Source organism: Hypanus sabinus, chromosome 11 (genome assembly GCF_030144855.1).
Source record: "Hypanus sabinus isolate sHypSab1 chromosome 11, sHypSab1.hap1, whole genome shotgun sequence".
In the NCBI taxonomy this organism is placed as follows: Eukaryota; Metazoa; Chordata; class Chondrichthyes; order Myliobatiformes; family Dasyatidae; genus Hypanus; species Hypanus sabinus.
In genome coordinates, this window is record NC_082716.1 from 65,044,704 (window position 1) to 65,064,382 (window position 19,679).

At 43.0% G+C, this 19,679-nt stretch overlaps 1 protein-coding gene across 12 annotated transcripts in view; it reads left to right on the plus strand.

The window, feature by feature from the left end:
- The window catches only part of axdnd1 (axonemal dynein light chain domain containing 1), a 162,273-nt gene that overhangs the window by 38,095 nt on the left and 104,499 nt on the right, over positions 1–19,679 (plus strand). For all 12 annotated transcript variants that reach the window (XR_009514787.1, XR_009514786.1, XR_009514785.1 and 9 more), the window contains 3 exons: positions 62–182; positions 2,298–2,386; positions 3,596–3,652. Coding sequence is in view for 8 of the 12 variants with exons in the window: in XM_059984538.1 (XP_059840521.1) it covers positions 62–182; positions 2,298–2,386; positions 3,596–3,652 (267 nt within the window). In the remaining 4 variants the exon portion in view is untranslated. The remainder of the gene's footprint in view (positions 1–61; positions 183–2,297; positions 2,387–3,595; positions 3,653–19,679) is intronic.

Genomic DNA, 19,679 nt, shown 5'->3' on the forward strand with positions numbered 1-19,679 from the left:
CTGTACCTATTTTTTTGTTGGTGACATTCATTTATTTTAATCTTTCCATATCTTAACGCAGGGATATCTCCTTTCTATGTGATGCTGTATGTACCAAATGTTCCATTAATGTGATGCCAGTTTCATCGGCAGCCATAGACAAGAGTGCTGTTCGAGCTCAATGTGTAAAACCGCCTACCACAGTAAGTAATGAAGAGATCAGAACGCTGAGTGATTTGCAAGCAATATTTATCATGTTTTGTTTCCAGCCAGTGCCATTATAATTGCTGGGTTCAGAATAAGCCTGTTTCAACTTTATTTGAGTTTTGGATTTTCATTTTAAATTTCTGAGATGAGATGGAAAAATTCCAATTTACACATTTATTTATATCACAATAAAGAAGAGGGCTGTTAATAACCCTGTTAGTTAAAACAGGGAATATTCTAATCGTGACTACTTTGAAAGAGAAGTTCACCTTAATGACTGCTTTAAGGAAAGGTTTACTGGACTGTTGACAGCATTTTGGAATCATGAGAACCACGTCATCCTATTTTGATTTTAAATGAGACGTGCTTTGATACTGGATAATATTTCATAGAATGTAGAACAGAAAATATGACAGCACTAGACGGGCCATTTGTACTACAATATTGTGCTAGTCTTGATATCAATTTATCTTGATATCTTGATATCTTAAATGTCCTCTTTTAAAGTATCATCGATTTCCCTCCATCCCTTTATATTCTTGTATCTATCAAAAAACCCTTAAACTTCACCAAAATGGCTGCTTCACAACTGCCCCAGTAACCTATTAGGGGTACCTACTACACATTGCACAAAGAAATCTTGTCCTTTACATTGCCTTTAAACATACCCTATCAAACCTTAAAAACATGTCTTCTGTGTTTGAAGTTTCTGCCATGGTGAAAAGATTCTAACTGTCCACCCGACCTATGCCGCTCATAATTTTAAAAAACCTCTATCAGGTGTCTCAGTCTCCAATGCTCTCAGGAGAATAGCCTACGTTTGCCCAGCCGTCCCTTATAGCTCATACCCTCTAATCCAGGCAGCACTCCAAGTCTAGTTCACAACTCCTAGTTCCCAAGTCTCCACGTCTTTATCCACAGTAAAAACTGAGGAGAAATATTCATTGAGTAACTTGCCTATCTCCGATGGCTCCACACATGAATGTCCACGTTGGTCATTAACGGTGTTTGTCTGTCTGTCTGTCCCTCTCTTCTTTCTCCTCTTTCGCCCCTCTCTCTCCCCTCTCCCCTTCTCTCTCCCCAATCCTCCCCCTTCTCTCTCCCCAATCCTCCCCCTTCTCTCTCCCCCTCTCTCATCTTTCCTCCCCTCTCCCTCCCTCTTTTCCTCCAAAATTGCATAAAATTTCTTTGGATTTTCCTTAATCTTCTCTGTGTGAGCTATCATGTCCTCTTTTTGCCCTCCTGATTTCCTTCTTGAGTATACTCAAGTATAAGCTGATACTTTATCTTCATTGCTAAGACTTTGTGCTGTAATCTCTAATATGGCATCTTATCGAAAGCTGTTGAGAAATCCGACTGTACCATTTCTGCTGATTCCCTTCATCAGCTGTTTGTTATGGCTTAAAAGAATTGAATAAATAAGTCAGACATGATTCCCTTTCATGCTGACTTTGCTTGATTTTGTACAAGGGGTTTTTCAATGTTCTGCTGCTGGTTTCTTAATGGTGGATTCCGACATTTTCTCAGTGGTGATTTCTTAGGCTAACGGGCTCATAGCTTCCAGCTTTAATTGTCCCCCCCCCCACTTTTCAATAGTAGCATTACATTTGCTATTTCCCAATCTGCTGAAAACTTACTTGTGGTTTCAGCATTTCCAAGAGTAATGTTATGTATTAAAGATGCAGTGAGAGACCTGAGGTGTGCCCAATGTCGAAAGTCAAAGGTGAGTTTATTGTCACACATATGAACACCAGCACATAGCAACTAATAAGCAGCATTCACAGGAGAAACACAAATGGAGCATAAATTACATATTTTTTGGAAGAAGAAACACAATAAGAATAAGAAAGACCAAGTGCACTTTAGTGCAAAGTGATCCGGTGTATGGTGAAAAATTCAGCTGAGAGAGGCCGAGTCACTGAAATCATTCAGAGATCATTCATCCATGCTTCACCCAATGCCAAATAATTAGTTGAGATTAGAGTCAATGTTGAGTCTTTTAAAACCTGTTCTCTTTGAGGTACCTGCTTATGATGTTTATACTCTGCACTGTATTTAGGGACTGAACTGATTTCTTTTTTGACACTGAGTACACTTTTCCCACTCTGCAGAAACAGGGGGATGTACCTGAGAGTGTGATACCAGATGAGTACCATATTGTGAAGAACAAGGGTGTTCTGGGATTGGAGTATTATGAGGAGTGAGTAATCCTCTAAATTATAAAATCTTTGATTAAAGTTGCTTTTTTTCCCCTCCAAAGTGAAAGCTTTCTCCTTTGTGTTTTGTGATATGTTCGACTAGGGCTTCACAGCTTGTCACTGCATATGAAACTATGCTAACAAGTCTCTTTCCTGATTTCCCAATAAATCAACTACGTGGTCCTTCAAAATTGCAGAGTTATATATGATAGGGCTTTTGCATGACTTCACAGTGCAGCACATTGAAGTTTTAATTTCAAGCTCAAGTTTAACTCTCATTCAACCATACAGGAATACCCATGAATGCAGCCAAATGAAACAATGTTACTCCAGGGTAAAGGAGCAAAACACAGTACCAACAATCATACACAGCACAAGACACATATGGCACATGTAAGATATCAGTAAAACACAGCCTCACACAAAACAATATGATCTGAGTTAATGAACGTTGCAGCAGTCTAATACAGTACAGCTTGTCTTCTGTTGAGTGAACACTAGGGGGCAGCATCAACTCCAGCATGGACGCCGAGCCACAATGCCTCTGGTGGAGCACTTGTGGAATCCGATGCCTCCCCCAGGCGGCCGCAAACAGGTGACAACACAGCATGAGGGCTAGTCTTCGTTACTCCCGAGGCCACGTAGCTCCACTACTGTCCACCCCTGCCATTTGCCAATAATCCAATGAACTGGACTTGCAGCATTCCACACCAACAATGTCTGACAGAATCTTGTGATCACAACAAAAATGACTAAGATGATCACTCGCTGTTAGTCTACCCACCTTCGTCGTACACTAAGTCTGACTCTCCGACGCAGACAGCAGCACGATCCTCATCAAGTCCAGCTCCTTCCGTTTCTCTGCCAATGATGCGGTAGATCTGCAGTACTTTAAGTTCTTAATATCCAGCAGGGTCTTGTGATCATAAAAGATAGCTTTAAAAAAGACAACAACACATTTGGTTGACCATGTAGAAGCCACCCTCTTACTGGAATTTATTATGTAACTAGGATGGTATGAACTAAAGCTGAACAGACATTTTGGGGGAGTTTGACCAATCCACGAAACAGTAGTTCTGATTCTCTAACCTGTTCTCCATTTTCCTTACCTCAAGGAACAGGAAATCATTTATTCATTTTTATTTTGCATAGTTTTAACTCCAAAGGATCCACCAGAATCCTTGCTGATTTGTGGTTAATCTTTCTTGTAGTAAATATACCACGCTACTGGAAGACGATGAGAAGAAACTGAGAGTATTTCCCTCCATGTAAGTACTTGTACTCACTGTCTCTTTGATTAAATCAGTTTATTTAACAATGCCTTTTAAGATCTTTTTATGTTTTGTAACTCCAAAACATGAAACTAATTGCAAGAAAAAGACGGGAGCCCAGGAGAACATGTCTTAGTTGGGTTTTACTTTAAGAGAGGGGAGCACGTATGATGTGGTAGCGTGATGACATATACAATTCCCTTAGTTTTACATACAGCCCATAATGAATTATTGAAATGAACAAGAATGCTTAATCAAACCATATATATTCAAATACTAATGAAATATTAAACGTACAACACTCCTCCCTGCTTAGCTATAAACTCTAACTCAATATAAAATGCATCTCAACTATAATCACAGTACACTATATAATACAGCTACTATACAGACATTCACAGCATATAAATTTTGAATTGTTCCATTCAAGCTTAAGAATTTAATCGTTGCAGAGGATTTGTGAGATAATGTCTTTCCTGACAGGGGTGGGGGGTGGTCACTCTGCTTGGCAGGTGAGACGTGGCGACGAAACAATCTCAGGTTCTGGGGTGCCTCTGTGGTGGTTGTAGGGGTTGACTCTGGGACTGCAGAAAGTGGTTCTGATAGCTTCAGCCATGTTTCTTCTCTAACAAGTGACCTTGCTCACTTCAAATAATCAGTGTGTCATCTATAACCATGTATAACCATATAACAATTACAGCACAGAAACAGGCCATCTCGGCCCTTCTAGTCCATGTCGAATGCTTACTCTCACCTATTCCCACCTACCTGCACTCAGCCCATAACCCCCCATTCCTTTCCTGTCCATATACCTATCCAATTTTTTTATAAATGACAAAATTGAACCTGCCTCTACCACTTCTACTGGAAGCTCGTTCCACACAGCTACCACTCTCTGAGTAAAGAAGTTCCCCCTCGTGTTACCCCTAAACTTTTGCCCCTTAATTCTCAACTCATGTCCTCTTGTTTGAATCTCCCCTACTCTCAATGGAAAAAGCCTATCCACAGCAACTCTATCTATCCCCCTCATAATTTTAAATACCTCTATCAAGTCTGCCCTCAACCTTCTACGCTCCAAAGAATAAAGACCTAACTTGTTCAACCTTTCTCTGTAACTTAGGTGCTGAAACTCAGGTAACATTCTAGTAAATCTCCTTGGTACTCTCTCTATTTTGTTGACATCTTTCCTATAATTCAGTGACCAGAACTGTACACAATACTCCAAATTTGGCCTCACCAATGCCTTGTACAATTTTAATATTACATCCCAACTCCTATACTGAATGCTCTGATTTATAAAGGCCAGCATAACAAAAGCTTTCTTCACTACCCTATCCACATGAGATTCCACATTCAGGGAACTATGCACCATTATTCCTAGATCACTCTGTTCTACTGCATTTCTCAAAGCCCTACCATTTACCATGTATGTCCTATTTTGATTATTCCTACCAGAATGTAGTACCTCACACATATCACCATTAAACTCCATCTGCCATCTTTCAGCCCACTCTTCTAACTGGCCTAAATCTCTCTGCAAGCTTTGAAAACCTACTTCATTATCCACAGTGCCACCTATCTTAGTATCATCTGCATACTTACTAATCCAATTTACCACCCCATCTTCCAGATCATTAACGTATATGATGAACAACATTGGACCCAGTACAGATCCCTGAGGCACACCACTAGTCACCGGCCTCCAACCTGACAAACAGTTATCCACCACTACTCTCTGACATCTCCCATCCAGCCACTGTTGAATCCATTTTACTACTTCAATATTAATACCTAACAATCGAACCTTCCTAACTAACCTTCCATGTGGAACCTTGTCAAAGGCCTTACTGAAGTCCATATAGAAATCATCCACTACTTTACCCTCATCAACTTTCTTAGTAACCTCTTCAGAAAATTCAATAAGATTTGTCAAACATGACCTTCCACGCACAAATCCATGTTGACTGTTCCTAATCAGACCCTGTCTATCCAGATAATTATATATACCATCTCTAAGAATACTTTCCATTAATTTACCCACCACTGACGTCAAATTTACAGGCCAATAATTGCTAGGTTTACTCTTAGAACCCTTTTTAAACAATGGAACTACATGAGCAATACGTCAATCCTCCAGCACCATCCCTGTTTCTAATGACATTTGAAATATTTCTGTCAGAGCCCCTGCTATTTCTACACTAACCTCCCTCAAGGTCCGAGGGAATATCCTGTCAGGATCCGGAGATTTATCCACTTTTATATTCTTTAAAAGTGCCAGTACTTCCTCTTCTTTAATCATCATAGTTTCTATAACTACCCTGTTATTTCCCTTACCTGACACAATTCAATATCCTTCTCCTTATTGAATACCGAAGTAAAGAAATTGTTCAAAATCTCCCCATCTCTTTTGGCTCCGCGCATAGCTGTCCACTCTGATTCTCTAAGGGACCAATTTTATCCCTTACTATCCTTCTACTATTAATATAACTGTAGAAACCCTTTGGATTTATTTGCACCTTCCTTGCCAAAGCAACCTCATATCTCCTTTTAGCTTTTCTAATTTCTTTCTTAAGATTCTTTTTACATTCTTTATATTCCTCGAGCACCTCATTTACTCCATGCTGCCTATATTTATTGTAGATCTCTCTCTTTTTCCAAACCAAGTTTCCAATATCTCTTGAAAACCATGGCTCTCTCAAATTTTTAACCTTTCCTTTCAACCTAACAGGAACATCAAGATTCTGTACCCTCAAAATTTCACCTTTAAATGATCCTCATTTCTCTATTACATCTTTCCCATAAAACAAATTGTCCCAATCCACTCCTTCTAATTCCTTTCGCATCTCCTCAAAGTTAGCCTTTCTCCAACCAAAAATTTCAACCCTGGGTCCAGTCCTATCCTTCTCCATAATTACAATGAAACTAATGGCATTGTGGTCACTGGACCTGAAGTGCTCCCCAACACATACCTCCGTCACATGACCTATCTCTTTCTCTAACGGGAGATCCAACACTGCCTATTCTCTAATCGGTACCTCTATGTATTGCTGCGAAAAACTATCCTGCACTTATTTTACAAACTTCAAACCATCCAGCCCTTTTACAGAATGGGCTTCCCAGTCTATGTGTGAAAAATTAAAATCTCCCACAATCACAACTTTGTGCTTACTACAAATATCTGCTATCTCCTTACAAATTTGCTCCTCCAATTCTCGCTCCCCATTAAGTGGTCTATAATATACCCCTGTACGTGTTACTACACTTTTCCCATTCCTCAATTCCACCCAAATAGCCTCCCTAGACGAGCCCTCCAATCTATCCTGCCAAAGCACCGCTGTAATATTTTCTCTGATAAGCAATGCAACACCTCCTCCTCTTGCCCCTCCGTTTCTATCACACCTGAAGCAACAAAATCCAGGAATATTTAGTTGCCAATCACAATCCTCCTGCAACCATGTTTCACTAATAGCTACAACATCATATTTCCAGTTATCAATCCATGCCCTTAAGTTCATCCACCTTTCTTACAATGCTCCTAGCATTAAAATAGATGCATTTAAGAATCTCTCCACCTCTTACTCTTTGTTTATCTCTAATGGTGCAAACAACTTTATTATCTTTTCCCTTACTCTTCTACTTCTCCCCTACTTCTTTGGTCTGAGCGCTCCCCTTCTCTGTCACCTGCCTATCCTCCCTCATACTCTGTCTACTAGCTTTCTCTATTTGTGAACTAACCTCCTCTCTCCTAGTCTCTTCAATTTGATTCCCACCCCCCAACCATTCTAGTTTAAAGTCTCCCCAGCAGCCTTCACAAATCTCCCCACCAGGATATTTGTCCCCCTAGGATTCAAGTGTAACCCATCCTTTTTGTACAGATTACACCTGCCCCAAAAGAGGTCCCAATGATCCAGAAACTTGAATCCCTGCTCCCTGCATCTCAGTCACGCATTTATCCTCCACCTCATTCCATTCCTACTCTCACTGTCTCATGGCGCAGGCAGTAATCCCGAGATTACTACCTTTGCGGTCCTTCTTCTCAACTCCCTACTTAACTGCCTATATTCTCCTTTCAGGACCTCTTCCCTTTTCCTACCTATGTCATTGGTACCAATATGTACCATGACCTCTGGCTCCTCACCTTCCCACTCCAGGATATCGTGGACGCGATCATAAACATCCCGGACCCTAGCACCAGGGAGGGAAACTACCATCCGGGTCTCCTGATTGCGTCCACAGAATCACCTATCTGACCCCTAACTATCGAGTCCCCTATTACTACTGCCTTCCTCTTCCTCTTCCTTTCCCTCCCCTTCTGAGCTACAGGGCCGGACTCTGTGCCGGAGGCACGGCCACTGTTGCTTCCCCCAGGTAGTCTGTACCCCCCAAAAGTACTCAAACAGGAGAACTTATTGTCAAGGGGTACAGCCACTGGGGTACTCTCTAGTACCTGACTCTTCCCCTTCCCTCTCCTAATTGTGACCCACCTGTCTGCCTCTCGTGGTCCCGGTGTGACCACCTGCCTGCAACTCCTCTCTATCAACTCCTCACTCTCTCTGACCAGACAAAGGTCATTGAGCTGCCGCTCCATTTCCCTAACACGGTCCCTTAGTAGCTGCAGTTCAGCGCACCTGGCGCAGATGTGGACGTTTGGGAGGCTAGGACACTCCAGGGCCTCCCATATCCGACACCAAGAACAACAAGCTGCCCTCACACGCATACTTCCCCTTTCCTCAAATAACAAGAAAAACTGAAACCTAAACCTACCTTGCCTCACCCACTTCCACCTAAGCCTGTTGAGACAAAGCCCTTAAGCCTTTACTCTGCTCCCGGCTCACTCTGCTGCCCGCAAACAATGCTGCCCGCTGTATAATGCTGTGTCCCTTTTAAATCTTCTGCACTTCACTGCCCGACGTCACTCGCCTGCGCAGTCCCACCTCTCTTACTCCGATGAGAAGAAGAAAAAATCAAAATGGCTCCCGCCACACTCCCGCTCCGGTTCTTAATCTTCCTTCTCCAAATTCCTTCTCCATATCATTTCCAGATGATATTAAATGCAAACTCCACGGTGTAGAAGAGTGGTCCAGTTCTGTCCTCAATCTTTCCAAGTATCCACTTTTGATCACCTCTGTAATATCTCGCTTGTCCAGGAATGAAACGTCGAACCTCCTTGTTTGAGCAGCCTTCAATTTGTCTCAGATGTTTGTCCTGAGATTGGGTTTGTGGAGATGCAAGCGTCGATGCAAGGGACAGCCTTGGAACAGCATAGTTAGTGATTTGTTGGTTGTGGCGTGTGCTGCATTGTGATATGCAAGGAGGGATTTGATGAGCTTGTGATTCAGTGTAGTGTGTTCTGCTGACATAGGTTGCCGTGCATTCTTAACACTCTGGACACGCCTTTCTGCCAAGCTAATTGTAGCTGTGCAGTACAGTGCAGATGAAAAATATCTTAGTTCATTGATTTTCAGGAATGATTGAAACTGATCTGCAGCAAACTGTGGTCCATTGTCATTGACTACATGTTCTGGAACACCAGGCCTTGAGAACCTACTTCTCAATGTAGCAACAGTGTGTGAGGCTGTAGTGGAGGCGAGAGGGAGCACTTCCGGACACTGTGTATCTGTGTCCACTGCTACTAAGAAAAATTGCATCCACTGCTGGTTGCAGAATCCACATGAATCATCTGCAGGCCACTCCCAGGATGGAGAGGCACTGCTATTGGCATCCCAAACAACGCATGGCTAGCTGCTTGATCTGCTGATCTATCACAGGCCACCAAAGCACCTTCAGCCAACACTTTCATTTTGAACATGCCTAGATGACCGGCAAGTAGCTGCTCCATCATTTTAGCTCTCAGGTAAGATGATACAACAACTTTGAATCCCCACATAAGGCAATTTCCATCAAGGGCAAGTTCATCCTGGTGCTGGTAAAAAATGAGGGAGCTGGGATTTCTGCTGCACATTCCGGCCATTTTGAGTGGCCATGTAGACCTGAGACAGTGCGGGGTCTTTTCTGGATTTCCTTTGGATCATCTCTGCCACAATAGGAAGACATTGCATTGCTTTGGGGATAATATGTCGAGAGGAGTGCCCTGTTCTGTTAAATGTTCTGCATCTTTCTCCTTTAAACCTGCATTGGACTGGTGTATGTGAACCCCCGTCACAACGGTAACTCGATTTGATCAGCCAGGCTGGTTGCTGTTTGGTAATTGCAATCTTGTTCCAACTGACTTCCATTCTGCAACATAATTGTGTTTCTGTCTGTTGTGACCATTAGTACAGCTAAATCAACTGCACTTTTAAATAAATGTTGTGCTTCAGTTAGGAGCCATTTCTGATGCTGTCTTGTAAGATTCCACAAGCTAAACAATCTCTCAGTTCATCATTAAACCTATTATCAACTGACAGTGCTCAGGCAATCTCTTCAATTCAGCTACATACACTGATATGGAGTTGCCTGCTTTATGAGACCTAAAGAGTTCTGCAGTCAGCAATGGCTTCAGTTCTAAATGTTTCTGCATTACTTTTACAATATCAACAAAGGTAATTTCAGCTGGTTTGGTTGGAGCAGTTAAACTTCTAAACAAACTGTATACCTTTAAGCCAATGGACTCAGCAAAATTGGCAGTCTCTTCTCATCAGTTATTCCAATTGATATAAAATACTCCTCAATTTACTCCGTATACAGTATCCAGTTATCTGTTGAGTAATCAAACGTCAATATTTCTGATATAGCCATTGCTGCTCTTTTTCAAAAAATAATTATCACCACCTAGTATTCACTGTTTATGAACCTGTGAATTCTTCAATTCTCTGTCTTTCCTTTTGTGAAGAAAATGTGCTGCGCTTTTTTTTAACCCAATTGTTTCTTGCTGCACTTCAACAGGTAGGTAGTCATCTTGGGTTCAGTTAAAACTTCCTCGTCTTCACTGTTCTGTTTCATAACTCCAAAACATTAAGCTAATTGCAAGAAAAAGATGGGAGCCCAGGAGAACGTGTTTTAGTTCATTTTTACTTTAAGTGAGGTGCGCACATATAACGTGGTAGTGACATGAAGTATGCAATTCACTTATTGTTAAATATAACCTGTAATGAATTATTTAAATGAACAAGAATGCTTAATGAAACAATATATTTAAAATATTACTCAAATGCTACTGAAATATTAAATACAATCTTCAGCTTGTTTTTTAAAAAGTCTCTGTATTTCACTGAATTTGCAAAGACAGTGCCATTATTGACACAGCCATTTTTGATGGCAGTAGCATTATCAAGTATCTTTAACCAGGCTGCTCTTATTGTAAATGAGCCAATGATTTCTTGTAATGATTTCTGGAAGGTTATTTTTAGGTGGAGAACATTAGAAACAAAATTCTGTCATCTGCTATTCGCACATGCATACATTTTTGCAGTGTTGACTTGGAGACCTGTTCCTTTGCTCAGGATTAATGAATGGTCTGTACACAGTTCAAAGTAACTTTATCATCAAAATACATATATGTCACCATATGCTACAGGAAGATTCATTTTCCTGCAGATATTCACAGCAGAACAAAGAAATACAATAGAATCAATGAGAAACTCCACATGAAGACTGACAACCAACCAACATGTAAAAGAAGATATTTATGCAAATACATAATAAATAATGGAAACATAAGTTGCAGAGACCTTGAAAGTGAGTCCATAGTTGTGAAATCAGTTGAGAGTTGAGGTGAGTGAAGTTCAGGAGCCTAATGGTCGAGGGGTAATAACTGTTCCTGAACTTGGTGGTGTGGGACCCGAGGCTTCCTTACCTCCTTCCTGATGGCAGCGGTGAAAAGAGAGTTTGGCCTGAATGATGGATGCTGTTTTCTTGTGGCAGTTCTCCTTATATACGTGCTCAAGAATGGAGAGGGGTTCTTCCTGTGATGAACTGGGCTGTATCCATCACTTTTTGTAGGCTTTTCCATTCTTGGGCATATGGTAGCCTGTGATGCAACCAGTCAGGATAATCTTCACTGATCATCTATAGAGGTTTGTCAAACTTTTAGATGACATGCCGAATCTGTGCAAACTTCTCTGAAAGTGGAAGTGTTGATGAGCCTTTTTTGTAATATCACTTACGAGCTGATCTCAGGACAGGTTCTGTGATATGATTAAGCCAAGGAATTTAAGTTACTGCTCCTCTCCACCTCTGATGCCCTAATGTGGACTGCCTCATGGACCTTCAGTTTCTTCCTCCTGTAGTCAATAATCAACTCTCTGTATTTGCTGACATTGAGTGAGAGGTTATTGTTATGGCACCATTTTCAATCTCTTTGCTATATGCTGATTCATCACCACCTTTGATTTGGCCAACAACAGTGGCGTTAGCAAGCTTAAATTTGGCACTGGAGCTGTGCTCAGCCACACAGTCATAATTACAAAGCAAACAGAACAGGGAGTTGAGTACTCAGCCTTGTGATGCAGTTGTGTTGATGGTGATTGTCGAGGAGGCGTAGTTGCCAATCCATATTGACTGGAAACTACAAGTGAGTAAACCGAGGATCCGGTTGCACAAGGAGGTATTGAGGCCTTGGTATTGGAGTTTATTGATTAGTTTCGAGGGGATGTTAGAGTTGAATGCTGAGATGTAGTCAATGATGAGCATCCTGTTGTATGTATCTTCACTGTCCAGATATTCCAGAGCTGAGCGAAGAGCCAATGAGATGGAATCTGATGTCTACCTGTTGTGATGGTAGGCAAACCAGAGCAGATCCAAGTCACCCTTCAGGCAAGAGTTGATATGCTTCATGACCAACCTTCCAAACACTTCATTACAGTGGATATAAGTGCCACTGGGTGATAATCATTGAGGCAAGTTATCCCATATTCTTCTTGGGCACTGGAATGATTGAAGCAGGTGGGTACCTCAGACTGCCGAAGCAGGAGTTTAAAGGTAACAGTAAGTAGTCCAGCCACTTGATTAGCACAGGTCTTCAGTACTCGGCCAAACACATTGTCTAGGCCGGATGCTTTCCATGGGCTCACCTTCCTGAAGGATGCTCTCACGTCAGCCTCAGAGACTGAAATCACAGGGTAGTTTGGGACTGTGGGAGTTTGTGAAGGTGCCTCCATGTTCTGTTGCTCAAAGTGAGAATGAAAGGCATTGAGCTCATCCAGAAGCAAAAACTTGTTGTTACTATGTTGCTTGGTTTTGCTTTGTGGGAGGTGGTAATATAGGATTTTGTGAATAAAACATGCAAGAGTCATTTTATGTTCTTAATAACAGCTTCAGCCCTTTACTTTCATTACGTTGGGTTTACTGAGGAGGATAGAATGCTGATGAGATGCCAACCAGGTGTTTGTGCTATTGGGAATAAAATTACCTGGAACACTAGCAACTGCTCACACCCCATCTCAGCTGCGGAGGACTGCCCGTTCTCCTTTTGAGCTGTTCAGAGCCTCACAAGCTCCACAGGAGATGACTGTGCCAACACTTGTCTGTAAGGGAGGTGCTCAGATCACCTTTGGATTGTAGGTGATGTGCCTTGGTGTGACGTAATCTGATGCTGAAGCTGTGGGTCATTGCGGCCCAGAGGTCTGACGTGAATCGGGGTCTGCGGTCGTAAGAAATATCAGAGAGGGTGCTGAACTGAGGGAGCCAGGTTTTGATGAATACCCGAGCCATGTCTGCAGCCATCATCTATCGTCAGTGCTAGAGTGGCAACCTCCGGCCACCTGGTGGTACGATCCACCGCGATAAGGAGGTGTGTGAAACCATGGCCCATCAGATCCATGTTGACATGATTAAACCATCGCTCAGGGAATGTGAAAGATGCCAATGGGGCTCAAACATGGCAGTTAATTTTCACCCGCTGACACATAACACAGGCTGCACTCCAGTCTGGGGTGTCCTTCCTAAGGCAACCAGTTTCTGTGAAGTCTCCCTGCTCGTATGCGAGAGGCCATGAATGGAGTTAAAAAGAGTGCACCTCTAGTTTGCAGGCACTATGGGGCGAGGGTGACAGGTTGAGACAGGAGAGAAACTCCTGTGTCCCTGAAGTTGATGTCAGCCAACCGCTGGCCGGTGACAGCTGTCCTGTAGGCCTGGACCTCTGGGTGGGAGCAGCCATGATGGCATAGTCAACCCCAATGTGTATTGCACCGACGGTGGGCCATGAGAGGCAGTCAGTCAGAGCATTGTATTTCCCTTCGATGTGCTGTTTGTCAGACATGAATTCCGAAATGTAGGCCTGGTGGCATTGCTGCCGTGCAGAGGGATTTGTGGTGAACAAACACTGTGAAAAGCTGACATCCAGTAGAAAACAAAAGCAGCAGATGGCCAAATAGAAACTGGCAGTCAGATGTCCAGAACTTCCTCTTGGGTGGGGGCAGGAGCAGGCAGAGCTGCCTGCTGAAGAGGGCGAGTGGGCTGCTGTATGCCTCCGACCAACCGTTTGTGCATGGGACCCCACAACCCAGACTGAGGCCACGGTAGTGATGACTGTAGGTGCATAGGGGAGCAGGTGCACCACTGGGGTTACAGCCTAAAGGGCTCATTTGTTCTGTTCAATCCCGCAAACCGCTTATGCATGTGATTAAGGGCACTGCCTTTAAGGGCCCGAGTCAAGGGGAGCAGAAGGTCAGCAGCTCTCGGAATAAAATGATGTTAGAAATTCCGCATACCTAAAAACCCTCGCAGTGCTTTGATAGTGTGGGATAGTGCAAAGTCCATAATAGCGACGACCTTTGATGGCAAGGGTGTTGCACCTTCTATGGAGTTGCAGTGGCTGAGAGAATTAATAGTAGACAACATGAACTAGCACTTAGTGGGGTTAATAATTAGCCACGTTGGCTCAAGTGCTTGAAAAGTCTGCGGAGCTGTGAAAAGTGTTTGGTTTCCAATGTGCTTGGAGCTAGCGACAAGTGTATTGTCTAGGTACACAAAAAGAAAATCTAACTCTTTTAGCACACTTTCCATTAGTTGTTGGAAAGTCTGTGCTGCATTTTTCAGTCCAAACAGCATGCACGGAAACTCAAATAGAACAATCAGGGTATAACATCAGTTTTGGAAATGTCTTTTGTGCACACAGCCAGCAGATGGTAGCCCCTGACTAATGCCACTTTAGAAAAAATTATTTCCTGGCCAAACAGTCTTGAATATGTGAGACTGGGTAATGATCGGATGTGGTGACCTCATTAAGGAGGTGGTAATAGCCACATGGACGACAACCACCATCGGGCTTACGGACCATGTAGAGGATGAAGCCCAAAGGCTATTTGACCTCTGTACAACCCCAAGCATTTCCATGTTAGTAATCTCAGCCTTTGCACTGTCCAGCTTTTCTGAGTCCAGTCTACACGCGCACGGGCATGGATCGGCCAGCCACTCGTGGAAATTTAATGCTGGACCTTCATGCTTTGTAACTGTAGTGGAAAATGTGTGCTTCGTGAGGCTTGGCATTTCACCCAGCAGGTGAGTGAATTCACATGTGGTGGAGCATGTGCTAGACAGAGTCATTGTGGGGAAATGACTGAGTGTACAGGATAAAGACCCAAAGCGCTTTGCATCCACAAGCTGCCAGTTCTTAAGATCTACTAACAGTCTTTTACCGCACAGGAAATCTGCATTGAGCAGAGGTCCAGCAACTTTAACCAAGACAAAGTCCCATGTGTTGTGTCCCATAAGTCCCGATCCAGCTGCCTTGACTGAGGGTCTGTTGCTCTCTGCCTAATAATCAATGGGTGATTCTGCCAGCACAGACATTTGAGTGCCTGTGTCACATGGGAAGCGTTGCCCTGAAAGGGTTTTTATAATGAAAAATGGACAACCCTGACAGCTGGAGTCCACCATGTTCACAGACCTCTGATGTCCCAAGGTGCTGCCATTGTTGAAGCTGATTGGCGGTCGTCACTTCTTAGCATTTGTGCTGAAGCGTGTGTGGTACAAACAAAGGCTCGGTGTTGTCTGGTTCAGCGCTGAGGGTGTTAGTCTACTGGAGGCTCTGCTGACAGGGCTTATTGAGACAGGGAAAGGAGGAGGACAGATGTACCTCTGCTTGGCTGAGCGTAGACTATCAGCTACTTTAGCAAGCTCCCTATAGTCATTCACAGGTGTATTAGCAAGGGCTGTGCAAACTTGATCAGGCAATCATTGCAAAACAATTCTTTAAAAATAAAGCAAGGATGGTGATTGCACAGGAGAGATCTCATGTGGTCTTTATAATTCTGTAAACCAAGCGTCACCCAGGCCAGGCAAGGTGAGCTACTGTTTGGCATGCTCAAACTCAGTCAGTCCAAACGTCTGTCGTAGGTAAGTTTTCAGAGTGACATACTTATCACCAGCAGGTGGGTGAGTCTAGTAGACTCAGCACTATGGCTACAAAGGAACTACTTCGCAGTGCTATGATATAGTAAAATTTGGTATTGTCCACAGTAATTTCTTGCAGTGCAAACTTGGCTTCCACCTGTGCAACCCACACAGCAGTGTGCTGCTCCCTAACCTCCAGCAGCTTCAAAGCGATTATGTTGATCGACATGCTGTTGAGTAACTCTGACATTGTCCACAAGCATCGGGGTCACCAGTGTAGGATTTTGTAAATAAACCATTTGAGAGTCATTTTATTTGCTTAACACAGCCATAACCCTTTACTTCATATGCAAACAAACCAAAAGCATTCGCCTCACACTGACATCATTACATCATACACCATCTCTTAAAGTGAGTGAAACAACTCAATGATAGTGTTTGTGAATTATGTAGAACAGTTTCTATTATGAACTACAAACCCCATTTCCAGAAAAGTTGGGATATTTTCCAAAATGCAATAAAAACAAAAATCTGTGATATGTTAATTTACATGAACCTTTATTTAATTGACTGTGGCGACCCATTTCCTAGCGCACTCGAACTGGCTCACAAATAGCCAGCGCGCCGGCACAAAGGCCAGTCCCAAAAGAGCGCCAGGTCTGCTTCACCAACAAAGGGAAAAGACTGCGGGGGATTGTGAGTACGTGCCCCTATAGCATCCGCGCCCGGGGAGGGCGGCATCAGGGAGGCTTTAAAGCAAGGCTGTGAAGTTCGAATAAAATCTTTCTTTAACTGCAATTTACCGACTCTGTGTCGTTATTTCAGCGCTGCGTGTAGCACACCGCTACAATTGGTGATCCCGATGGTCCAAATGATTTTTGGACCGGAGATGAACGACGCCGCATCTGTTCATGCGGTTTCGTTGAAACTGCCAAGCTTCTGGACGCTGCGACCTCACCTGTGGTTCCAGCAAGCAGAAGCCCAATTCCCCGTTCGGCAGATAACCTCAGAGGACACACGTTACTACTACGTGGTGAGCTCCTTCGACCAGGACACAACGGCCCAGACTGTGGACATTGGGGGGTGTATCGCCAGTTCTGGGGGGGAGGGGGGGTTATGTGGCGACCCACTTCCTAGCGCACTCGAACCGGCTCACAGATAGCCAGCGCGTTGGTACAAAGGCCAGTTCCCAAAGGGCGCCAGGTCTGCTTCACCAACAAAGGGAAAAGCCTGCGGGGGATTGTGTGTACGTGCCCCTACAGCATCCGTGCCCGGGGAGGACGGGATCAGGGAGGCTTTAAAGCAAGGCTGTAAAGTTCGAATAAAATCTTTCTTTAACTGCAGTTTACTGACTCCGTGTTGTTATTTTAGCACTGCGTGTAGCACACCGCTACATGACAAAGTACAAAGAAAAGATTTTCAATAGTTTTACTGACCAACTTAATTGTATTTTGTAAATATACACAAATTTAGAATTTGATGGCTGCAACACACTCAACAAAAGTTGGGACAGAGTTAAAATAAGATTGGAACGTAACACAGAATATTCAAGTAACACCAGTTTGGAAGATTTCACATTAAGCAGGCTAATTGGTAGCAGGTGAGGTATCATGACTGGGTATAAAAGTAGCATCCATCAAAGGCTCAGTCTTTGCAAGCAAGGATGGGTCATGGCTCACCTCTTTGTGCCAAAATTCGTGAGAGAATTGTTAGTCAGTTTAAAAGGAACATTTCCCAGTGCAAGATTGCAGAGAATTTAGGTCTTTCAACATCTACAGTACATAATATTGTGAAAAGATTCAGAGAATTCAGAGACATCTCAGTGCATAAAGGGCAAGGTCGGAAACCACTGTTGAATGCGCGTGATCTTCGAGCCCTCAGGCGGCACTGCCTAAGAAACTGTCATGCTACTGGCTATTATAGCCACCTGGGCTCGGGAGTACTTCGGAAAACCATTGTCACTTAACACAGTCCATCGCTGCATCCAGAAATGCAACTTGAAACTGTATTACGCAAGGAGAAAGCCATGCATCAACTCTATGCAGAAACGCCAGTGAGTTCTCTGGGCCACATTTCAGCTAGTTTTCAGAAAAAACGGGCGTCGAGTTCTCCGTGCCAAAGATGAAAATGACTATCCCGATTGTTATCAGCGGAAGGTGCAAAAGCCAGCATCTGTGATGGTATGGGGGTGCATCAGTGCCCATGGCATGGGTGAGTTGCATGTATGTGCAGGTACCATTGACTCTGAGGCGTATATTAGGATTTTAGAGAGACATATGTTGCCATCAAGGCGACGTCTCTTCCCGGGACGTCCATGCTTATTTCAGCAGGACAATGCCAGACCACATTCTGCACGGGCTACAACAGCGTGGCTTTGTAGACACAGAGTGCGTGTGCTTGACTGACCTGCTGCCAGTCCAGATCTATCTTCTATTGAAAATGTATGGCACATCATGAAGAGGAGAATCAGACAACGGAGACCACGGACTGTTGGGCAGCTGAAATCTTATATCAAGAAAGAATGGACAAAAATTCCAATTGCAAATCTGCTACAATTAGTATCCTCAGTTCCAAAACGATTAAAAAGTGTTATTAAAAGGAAAGGTGATGTAACACAATGGTAAACATGCCTCTGTCCCAACTTTTGTTGAGTGTGTTGCAGCCATCAAATTCTAAATTTGTGTATATTTACAAAATACAATTAAGTTGGTCAGTAAAACTATTGAAAATCTTTTCTTTGTATTTTTGTCAGTTAAATAAAAGTTCACGTGAATTAACATATCAAAGATGCTGGTTTTTATTGCATTTTGGAAAATATTGCAACTTTTCTGGAAACGGGGTTTGTACATGTGTTGTCTGTCACCCATTACATTACCCTCCAATGGCATTCAAACTTTGCCACAGCTGTCCAACATCCTTCTGTAATTCAAGTTTGGTCCGGAATTGCCACTTCATATCTGAGAAGTCTTTCCATACCCGGGCCTTGTGTGCTTTCCTGTGTCAGCAGTGCTGAACGGCACCGAACTAGCCTTCAGTAGAATGCGGATCTCTTGATCTATCCGGGGATTCTGGTTGGGAAAGACTATGAATAATTTTGTAATACCATCCTGGCTTTTATTTCTGTACATTGCAAACAGACGTGATCCTGATAAAACCCTCAACTGATTTTATTCATTTGGTTCCTGTGAATGGTTCATTACCCAGTCAGTTAACATGTCAGTAAAATTATGTGAATCAAGTTCCCAGGCATCAGAAGATGCCTACAGTTTCACAGCAGCCAACAAATCTATCCTGCCGGTCTCCCAAATGTTTCTTTGCATGTACTTTTATCCATTTTATTGGTAAAAGTAATTTGAAGTTCACAAAATCAAAAAGAGCAATTATAGAGCATTTTTTTGCTGAAACAAGTTTACTTTATTGTCTTACATCATGTCTCCAGGTTAATTAATAACCCAACAGTAAGTTATATTCAAGAAAGAGAAATATAACATTATGGTGAGCATTTTGGTCCATAATGACAGGAAGCTTGTTAACTCAACAGTGGTTTTATTGTGATAAACACAAAACAGACTGGGCACCATGACCCTGAGAGTGAAACCCCCCCCCCCACCAGTCTCATACAGACCATCATGCACCCCAGTTACAGTTAGGGTGACCCACAAAATACACACGCAAAGCCTATGTAAAATGTAACAATAAATGAACTGGAACTTCCCATCATAATCCCACAAAAGCTTTTTAACACAAGAAC